We start from the raw sequence: 9,873 nt of genomic DNA, 5'->3' as shown, positions 1-9,873 counted from the left end.
CCTGCCCGCCCCTCACCCCCAGCGTCCTCTCAGCCGGTCCCGCAGGACAGCGTCGCTCGGACCAGTGAGTCAGGAGAGGCTGTTGCTCGTCCATCCTGCAAGGAAAATGGAAAGAGAGGAAGATGGGACCGGTCACCCGGCCCGACCACTGGCGAGATATTACATGTCACAACTCATCTAGGGCCCCATAATCAGCGCTAACTTTCTGGTGAACAGATAACCAGAGATGGCAGATGGATGGAGATTGCACAAATGAGGCTCTAATTGACAATCAATTGTGATTAGGAGCAATAGAACATCTTTATAACACTCGCTTTAAACCGCCAGCAAACAAAAGCGCCGTGCGGGCCGGGGGTCCCGAAGGGACGGGGCCCGGCGGTGCCTGCCCAGCATCGCTGCGCGCCCCTCGGCTCCCGGCGAGGGGGGGATGCGGCTGTCGGTGCCCGGTGGTCCCTAAGAGCCATCGGGGCCAGCAGGAGGGTCCTCTGTTCGGGAGTGCTCCCTAGGGATGTGGGTGCTCCCAGCGCTATTTGTGCTGATGTCGCCGCTCTGGGTTCCGCACGCCTGGGAACGGTCCCTGCCCGAACAGAGGAGTCAATTGCAATTAAGATTTTTTTTTTTTTTTTTTTAACAGGCACTGACCCAGGGAATAAAAAATATTCCTATCACCGCCACCCCCAAACAACCGCGTTCTCTCCCCACTTAAGAAAAAAAAAAAAAAAAAAAAAAAAAAAAAAAAAAAAAAAAAAAGTACAATACAGCGCAGTACGACAGCAAATCTGATATAGCCGAGTCAGTGGCATCTACCTAAACCACCATCTATTTTTCATAAATAATATCCCAGCGCTGCGGGCAGGAGTAATGTGGGGGAAATTTATCCGAAAGAAAAGATGGGATCAGAGGCACGGCCAGAGGAGGAGGAGGAAGGAAAGAGGAGCTGCTAACAAACAAACAAACCAACAAACCCCTGGGTGTGGGTGAGTGTGAGTGTGTGCACACGCAGATTAAAACTTCGCTCTCGCTGTGTGTTCGTGGCAGCCCCTTCGGTGAGGTCAGGACAAGGGGGAGAGGTAATTACCTACACATGATCAGAGATTATACATACCATTTCAACCCAGGAGGTGATTTATAATTTAAAGATAAAGCATAATAAAGTCATAAAAGAGAAAGGACACTGTTGTGGTGTCTGATTAAAATCTAAGGGCTGGTGTATAATATATGAGCGGGGGCTGTTGTGGGCTCCGGCTCAGCGGGACTCCCCTGGGCCCAGCCCGCTGATGGACTAATCATGTCCAAGACCTACCAAAATTACAAGCTGATTGTTTTACCCATTATTTCTCCCAACTTTTAATTTCTGCTTTCTAAAGGATCATTGCCCGCGGTAATTGCAAAGGACCTGTCCTTGTATGTGTCACCAGCCTCAAAGACAAAAAAAAATCTAATTTTCCTTTTATGCTTTCTCTATTTTCCTACCGTCCCCCCCCCTTTTTTTTTTTCCCTGGCAGCTAATTCAAACTGAGTAGCGACTTGAGCGTCCAAAACAAGAATAAAATTGATATGATCAAAGAGCACACAACTATACACGAAAGGGAAGGAAATTAGGTAGGGGGTGAGAAAATATGTTGTATAATTCATTGACAATTTTATTCCTATGTCTTAATTTTCTACAGTTAAAACCGTTTTTAATAAGAGAGTAATTTTCGAAAGTGGAACTTAGGTCTGGTTATACCTTTGCTCCTTGCATAGGAGGAAATAGACCTTTTCTTCCAGTTACTCAGGATTTATTTATCGTTGTGTTTTGTCTTGTGCCGTTTAAACATATTAATTTTCTTCTGGCACTTTCTTGGCACTTGCATTTGAGATTTAATTTTAATTAATTAGCTAAGGAGAAGAAAGAAGCCTGTGAGGATGTGTGTGTCCGCAGACACAAGCTTTGCTCCAACCGCTAAACCTCTGTCCATAATTTTCTCCTTTTGTTCTAATTTAATAAACCCAGCAGGGAAGGGAAACAGGTGCTGTGGGCTGACACCTCTGAGCCCACACACACACACATAATCCCCTTTTGATCATCTAACTCCACTATTAGGGATGGAAGACCTTAAGTTCCCCATTTCTGTGTTATAATATCTTCTTTATATTGATCCCGCAATTATTTAAAAGAAAGCGTCATCTCCTCCCACTTCTCCAAATAAGGCTATTTAGATGCTTTCCAGATGAGTGGAGGTGTGCTGAAACAGAGCTGACAGCCAAGTATATCACAGCCAACACCATCCTTCATTCGCTCTCTCCCTCTCTGCCCCCCTCCCCCCGGCGCACACTTCCAACGTGCCTCTCTTCCAGTGATGAAGATTACAGACTATTATGGGCAAGGGATTAATTTGTAGCCAATTACAATCCAGTGCTAAATATGAATGCATAAATAAGATACAGCCTTGCCTCTGTGTGTGTGAGCGAGAGAGAAGGGAGGGGGGGGGCCAGGAGCGCCTGGCAGCCTGGCGAGGATGATGAGAAGGAAGAAGGAGCAGCTGAGTGGAGGCTCTGAGCCGAGCATCACCTTGTGACTCCCTGCCTCCCCCGGAGGCTCCTGGCGGCTGGACCCAGCGCAGCCCCGGGGAGCTGAAGGCAGCGGCTCGTCCTGAGTCGGAGCGGAGCCGGGGAGGAGTTTCCAGATCAACTTCTCCGGAGGAAGGAGGGGGAGAGCAAGAGGGGAGGGCAGGGGGGAGAAGTTGCAACCGAGAGGGGCTCTGCAAAGAGTCATGAATGTGAGCAGAGACAAGGTCGGTGACATCTCCATCCCGGCAGCGGCAGCCGCGGCGGTGACAGCTCCCGCGGCCGGCATCGGCGGGGAGCCCCGCGGCTGCCACGGGGAAGGGATGGACAGCCGCGGAGAGCAGCGGCTCTCGGCCGGCGGCGAGCTGCCGCTCTACTGCCCTGCCAACCGGGACAGGCAAGGGGACAGCCAGAGCAACACCCCCGGACAAGAGGGGGCAGTGGCCGCGCTGCCCATGGTGCACAGAACCACCTCCTTCTCCGTGCTCGACATCCTGGACCCTAACAAGTTCAACAGCAAGCGGCGGCAGTGCGCGGGCTTGTACAAATCGGCGGGGACCGAGTTCACTCTGGGGGCGGAGGATAAGCCCGAGGACTCAGGGACGGAGCTGGCCGAGCAAAAGGCTCTCGCCGAAGATTTCGACGCGTGCAAGAAGTCCGCAGAGCTGATCAGTAAGTAGGTCTGGGGGCTGGCAATCCCTCCGAGCCGGGGGCTGCCCCGAGTTTCCCCCGCAGGGTCTCGCATGCTTTGACATCTCATCCTTCCCCCTCTGGCAGCCCCGGGAGCCGGGCCGCTGCGGGCAGCCGGCTCCGGGGAAGGACAAATGCGCTCTTGCGCAGCTGCTGCTGGATGTAGGGAGGTGGAAGTCTGTGTTGGGCGGAGGGATGGCAAGGGGGGAGCGGGGCGCATCCTCCCGGGACAGGCCGGAGCTGGCCGGGCTCCGCTCCCCGCGCCGCCCCGGAGCTCGGCGGGCCCCCGGGAGCTGTTCGTGCCGTGCACCCCCGGCAGCGGCAGGATCAGCCCGGGGATGCCGGCCTGGCTGCGGTGGGGAGGAACCCCGCCATCCTCATCCTCCTCCTCCTGGCAGGGACGGCCAGCGCTGCCTGCGAGCTCCGGCTCAGGCAAACTTGGAAGCGGCTCCTCCGGCTTCGGAGGGCCGGAGCCCGGGCCCCGAGACCGAGAAAACCCTCCCTTGGTACCCCCACCCGGCCTGGGCCCCCCTAGGCGTTTATGACTTTGTGTCTCTCTCCCCAGCCTCGGACCCCTCTCCCGTCCTCCCCCCGCCGCTGCCGCCCGTTGCTCTGGGCGACAGATTCAATTTTCTCTCTCCCCTTGGCTTTTTTAGGACAAATCAGACTAATTGTGACAAAATGCTGGTTATCTCTGGAAAAACAATTAAATTCCTTCGATTACATTTAAGGTAAAATGTGCTTAGCAGCGTAAAGAGGCTGGATAATGGGGAAAATCGCCCCAGAGTGGCATGTAGGACTGCTTGGATCGATATCCTATTATCGAATTGTGCATATCTCTTTCAAGCACCTTGCAAACTCTTCCCTAACATCTAAATTATAGGGTCAAAATTCGGATAATTACTCGATTAAAACCTATTACACTTATTAGGGCTCGCTATTGATCGGGAATTGCATTCGACCCAAGCTCTAGATTGCTTTTTCTTTCTGGGTCCGAATATCCCAACTTTCTCACCTCTAAACACCGCGACTCTGGGGATCGCGGAGGTTTTCCAGGAAAAGGCGGTCGTTGTGGAAAATATCTATAGTTATTCCATGTCCAGAGAGGGGAAAGAAGAGGCAGGGAGCTGCAGGGGATAAACTTCTCGGCTTAGGAAAAATAACTTCTCTGTATCTGGGGCGAGAGAGAAGGACTCGGAGGTTTCCAACCCCGCCATAGCGGGACTCTGTCAATTAAAATTAGGCAGCAAAAGAGGTCTGGAATCTGCTCCAGCCCGAGCCATGAGGCATTCTTCATCTGTAAAGCAAAAGCAGGAATGGGGCACTAACAGAATTCGAAAGCGATTTTTAAAAGTAGTTAGGAGCTGGAGTAATTATTCCTCCAAACTCATCTGACTTTCGTCATATTAAATACATCTGGGCGATCAGAAAGACTGACGAGATAAACATATCGCTAATCTCACACTTTTATCTCCAGACAAGGAGAGAAATGCAACTTCACCTCTTCTCTCAAAATAAATATGTTTGGAGGCATCACGCCGCGGTGCGCTTCACCCGCTGACAAGTTCCCCGGACACCCCACACATGGAGTCCTTCGGTCACATCGCCTTAATGTCACAGCAGTGGCCAGGAATAGATCTGGGACTGCTCGGAAATCACGAATTTTAATTCTTCTCTTCCCCCATCATAATTAATATTAGTTCAAGTGGTGGCTTAATCTAGGAGAAGTCTTCAGAAAAGTACCAAGCCCTCCTAAAAATTCAAAGGCTTTTTGGCCGAAGGATAGTGAAAACAGCGCTCGTCACTTGCCGCTCGTAAAACTATTTTAACTTTAAAAAAACCCAGCTCAAACGCCCCTTAAAATTAACATTTAACCTATTCCAGAAACAAAATAACAAGCCTGGCGTCCAACTCCGTCGCCAATTCGATTCGCGTTGCTTTTTTTTTTTTTTTTTTTTTTTTTTTTTTGTCTTAAAAAATTTTAGTTGACCAGCGGCTGGGATTCCATAGACGGAAAATTAAACTCCAAAACTGCCAGCTGCAGCTTCCCAGTCCGGTCCGTGTGTCAGTGCTGGGGCTGCGCTCAGCCCCCGAGTCTGCCCCGCGGGAGCAGCTACAGGCACTTTTTATAAATCGTTGCTGCAAAAAATTACGCCCCGCAATTTCTAGCAGGTCCTACAGGTTGCAGAACGCTTGTCCGCACTCACTGTGTCGGGCTGGGAGAAAAGAGACCCGGTTCTCTTCTGTTCGGCGGCGATCGCCCGTGTTTTCCACGCTCCGACCTGAACAGAAACCTGGAAAGGGGTCTTAATTACCCTGAGTAATTAAGGGATATTTTGGGGGTGAAAAGGACAACAGTACTCTGCCCTTATTTCTCCTCCTGAACCAGCCATGTCTGAAATCAGGGCGTTGAACAAAACACACTTTTAAAACCATCCCTAATTTCACAAGCGGGAGTTAGGGGATCCGGCGTGAGGATACGGAGCAGATTTGAGGTGTGTTCAGATGGGGGGGATTAAAAACAACCAAACTGCGGGCGGGATAAGGGTGACAGACCAGTGATCAATTTCCTATTTGAGTATCTCGGTTAACTAAGTTAAAGGAGTCCTTGATTAGGGGCTCCCGGAGCTAAAACCCCGTTGCAGAAGTGAGAAGAGGGAAGTTCAGGAGTGTCTGAAAGCACTGGCGAAAAACGACGGTACTCACGGGCCTTTACCCCCGACCTGTCCGCGGGGCCTCCCCCAGCCCCGTCCCGTGGAGAAGGGCTCGCCTCCCGCTCCCCAGAAGGAGCCCGAGCCCGGCCAGGATGGGGAGGAGCCGGTTCTCGGGAAAACGCGATTTGCTTTCAGGCTTCATAATGACAGAATCGTCAGCAGAAGTCCAATAGCCTTAAATATCGGATAATTACCTTGTTCTCCGATGGAGACCCGTTAATTGGAGCGTAATATAAACCCAAATAAATTAAATGACCGTTAACTAGTTTGTACATTGCACAAAATGAGTTTAATTAAGTTTGTATCTGCTCTGCTAATCAATACAAGTATTTACTCCACTTTAATACTTCCATCTCGGGAAGTGACAAGAGGTCAAACCAGACGCAGGAAGGGTTAAAAATGCCAGAGCAAAACCCAGCAAATCACCCATCGATTCGGAGATTTCCGTCACTAAAATTGTTAGAGGCGCTTTGACATCCCTGCTGCCCGCTCCCCAGGCACGGCTTCTCGGCCCGGGCAGGGGCTTCTGCCCGGCCCCTCCTCGTCCCTGCCAGCGCCCCGCTGCCCGCCCGGGCACCCCGGGGATCCTCTCCCTGCTGCCTTCCCTAAGCCCTTTCCAGCCGTCCGGTGTTCGGTGGGCGCGCTGGCGGCCGTGGGAAGAGGGGTACATCCCCTATCCCGGCCTCATCTCGGTACCAGCTCTTGCCGAAGAGGCGGATCGGAAGGGGCAGCGTTGGCACAGCCAGCCCAGGCTGGACGGCCCCTTCCGGGCCGCAGAGCTGCAGTTCCGAGCCCCATCCCCAGCGCTTCTGCCCAGCCCACCGCTGGCTCAGGGCGGCCGGAGCAGCCCGGCATCCGAGGGGCCCGGCCCGGCCGCCTCCCCACGGCGGGCGGAGGGGCGGGGGGGTCGGGAGGGGCGGCCCCGCTGCCCGGGCCCCGCTGTCCCAAGAGCGGCGGGGACAGCGGGCGGGCGAACCCCCGGGGCGGACGGCTTCTGCCGGCCGCCCTCGCCCCGGGGCCGCACCGGCGGGGCTGGGGACGGGCGGGGCGGGGGCCGGGCCGGGCGGCGAGCCCTAACGGCGGCTGTCGCTTGTCCGCAGAGGACGGGGAGCTCTACAAGGCAGAGGAGTGCGACCTGGACTACAGCAGCCGGCCGAGCCGCAGCCCCGACAGCGAGCTGCCGGACGACGAGGAGCTGTGCAGCGAGGAGAGCGGCAGCACCAGCGGCAGCAGCGGCAGCTCCGGCCCCGCGGCGCCCGGAGAGCCCGACCCGGGCCCGCTCCGAGCCGAGGCGGCCGAGGCGGGGGTCGTCCCGGCCCCGGCGCCCCCTCCGCCGCCCCCGCCGCCGGCGCCCGTCGGGGCGCAGCCCGGCCCGCAGGCCAAGCCCAAGAGGAAGCGGACGGGCTCGGACTCCAAGTCGGGCAAGCCCCGGCGGGCGCGGACAGCCTTCACCTACGAGCAGCTGGTGGCGCTGGAAAACAAGTTCAAATCCACGCGGTACCTGTCGGTCTGCGAGCGCCTCAACCTGGCTCTGTCCCTCAGCCTCACCGAGACGCAGGTGAAGATCTGGTTCCAGAACCGCCGCACCAAGTGGAAGAAGCAGAACCCGGGCGCAGACACCAGCGCGCCCACGGGCGGGGGCGGCGGCGGCGGGGCGGGGGCCGGGCTGGGCGGCGGGGCGCTGCCGGGGGGGCTCAGCCCCCTCAGCCACTCGCCGCCCATGGGCACCCCGCTCTCCATGCACGGCCCCGGCAGCTACGCCGGGCACCCGGCCGGAGGGCTGGTCTGCGCCGCCCAGCTGCCCTTCCTGCCCAGCCCCGCCGTCCTCTCGCCCTTCGTCCTGGGCTCCCAGACTTACGGCGCTCCTGCTTTCTACACCCCGCACCTATAAGCCCGACGCTCCTTCCTCCTCCTGCTCTCTCCCGGCTCCCCGCCGCCCCTCCGAGGATCACCCGGCCGGGCCCCCAGAGCCCGAGAGGTGAAACCAAGAACCGCCCGGCAGCGACACCGGGGGAAAGGGACAGCCCCGTGTTCCTGCGACCCACCCCGGGGAGGGGGGTGAAAAGAGCGGCCGGGGGCTCCCGGGACCCCGCAGGAGGCTCCGCCGCCCTCGGGCCTTTCTACGACCCTTTTTGTACGCCATGTGTCCGGACTGCGCTGCTGAGGGAAGGAGGAGGAGAAACCTCCCTCCCCCGTGTACATACAAGTAGATGTAAATCATCGTTACCTGTATTTTTATTTTTACCGTCCCTCGTTGTTATGTGGGTTTGATTAATTTAATAATTATTATTATTATTTGCCTTCGTTTTTATTCTGGTCTGACCACTAGCGAAAGACTTTAAAAGAATAATTAAAAAAAAAATTATGTACCCATTTGACTCTCAGGGTAAAACGGAGAACTATCGGTCCTGTCCATCGACATCGCAGAAGCAAAGACGCGCTGCTCCCTCCCGTGACCTCACGGTGACGAGGGATATTTTTTACAAGCATCACTTGTCCATCGACCCCCGAGCGGAGCCGGGAAGGGGCGGCGAGGGCGGCTCCTGGGGAGCAGGGCTGGTTTTTTACGTTAATCATTTCTGTATATTTCTGGTTGATACAAAAAGAAAGAAAAAAGTTTTAACTTTATAATTAATGTATAAGACGAGGGAGGAATGAGCAAGAGGTGATAAAGAGAGCACTTTTTTTTTTTGCTAAACACTTTAAATCAATCAATAAACTCTAAAGAAACGGCGCTTTCCGCTGTGGCTAGTCCCTGGTTTTTGGGTGAATCTTTGTAAGACAAGTTTCCTCTGGAAAACGCCAGTCTCATGAGACGCTCGGAGGGATGTCTTGCATCGTCCCTTTTCTTTTCGTTTACTCTGAGAGCGTATTTCTTATACGCAAATAAACTTTATTCTTCTTGTACGAGGGAGGGTATTTCCCTTCTTAGTTTCTTGTTTGCGTTTTCTTAATTGGCTTTGCCGATTTGTGCAATATTACGGACAAAAAATAAAAATCATATATGGAGGGAATCCGACAACTCTGCCATGTTTCCGATGATGGGAAGTCCGATATTTTGGATTTATGTAAATTTAATACATCAGCTCTTTCATTCAGATTCCACAACTTTAAAAATAAAAAAAATCTTTTCATGGCCGTTCCGCTGATTACTTTTAAATTCGTATCAAAGTTTATGTTCTATAACGCTTTTTTTTTTTTTTTTTTTTTTTTTTTTTTTTTTTTTTTTTTTTTTTTTACTTTCGAAGAAAAAGTCTATAAGCGCTGCGAGCACCCCGAGGTGGCTCCGTCGGCCCAGCAGCTCCCAGCTCGCTGCCGCAAGGACGCGGTTACCTCGTTTTCTTACTCCCTGCGTGACTCCAAAGCTCACGCCTGGGAAGAGGTTTAATTTTCCACTAATTTTTCGTGGGTTGGGGTTTATTTGGAGGGGTTTTGTTTGTTCGGGGTTTTTTTTGTTTTTTTTTTTTTTGGTTTTGGGGGTTTTTTTGGGCGGGGTGGGGGGGCGGGGTGGTTTTTTAGCAGTGTTTTCTGGAGGGATTTTTGGGTAGCAGAGCACTTCCTCTCGGCACCTGCCTCCCCATCGCTGCCCGGGCGGGTGCCGGGGGTCCCCCAGGTGCCGGGGTGTCCGGGCTCCTTTCCCCTGCTCCCTCCCAGTCGCCCCAGCCCGGCTCCGATCTGGGCTGTGCACGGCCGGGCGCTCCACAGCCGCATCCCCCTCCCTCCACCAGCCCTAGAAAGGAATCAAACGTTTCAGCCCTCCCGTGGAAATAAAATCTGCCGCGACCGCCGATTTTGGAGAGCAGGGGGGAGTGGAGCCGGCTGCAGACCCCGCAGGGCTGCACGGTGGGTGCGGGGTGCAGCAGCCTGCGGGAGCCGGGGGAGGATGCGGGATGCTCCAGGTAATGCGGGACGCTTCGGG

General features: G+C 54.3%; 1 protein-coding gene across 1 annotated transcript; it reads left to right on the top strand.

Moving 5' to 3' along the window:
* The first annotated feature begins 2,465 nt into the window (after positions 1-2,465).
* NKX1-1 (NK1 homeobox 1) lies at positions 2,466-8,703 on the top strand. Its single transcript, XM_066316797.1, has 2 exons — positions 2,466-3,222; positions 7,055-8,703. Exons 1-2 carry the CDS (start codon positions 2,757-2,759, stop codon positions 7,843-7,845), a joined length of 1,257 nt encoding a protein of 418 aa, XP_066172894.1. The 5' UTR covers positions 2,466-2,756; the 3' UTR covers positions 7,846-8,703.
* The last annotated feature ends 1,170 nt before the right edge of the window (positions 8,704-9,873 follow it).

The sequence above is a fragment of the Sylvia atricapilla genome, chromosome 4 (assembly GCF_009819655.1).
Source record: "Sylvia atricapilla isolate bSylAtr1 chromosome 4, bSylAtr1.pri, whole genome shotgun sequence".
In the NCBI taxonomy this organism is placed as follows: domain Eukaryota; kingdom Metazoa; phylum Chordata; class Aves; order Passeriformes; family Sylviidae; genus Sylvia; species Sylvia atricapilla.
This window is presented reverse-complemented; position numbering and strand designations above follow the sequence as displayed.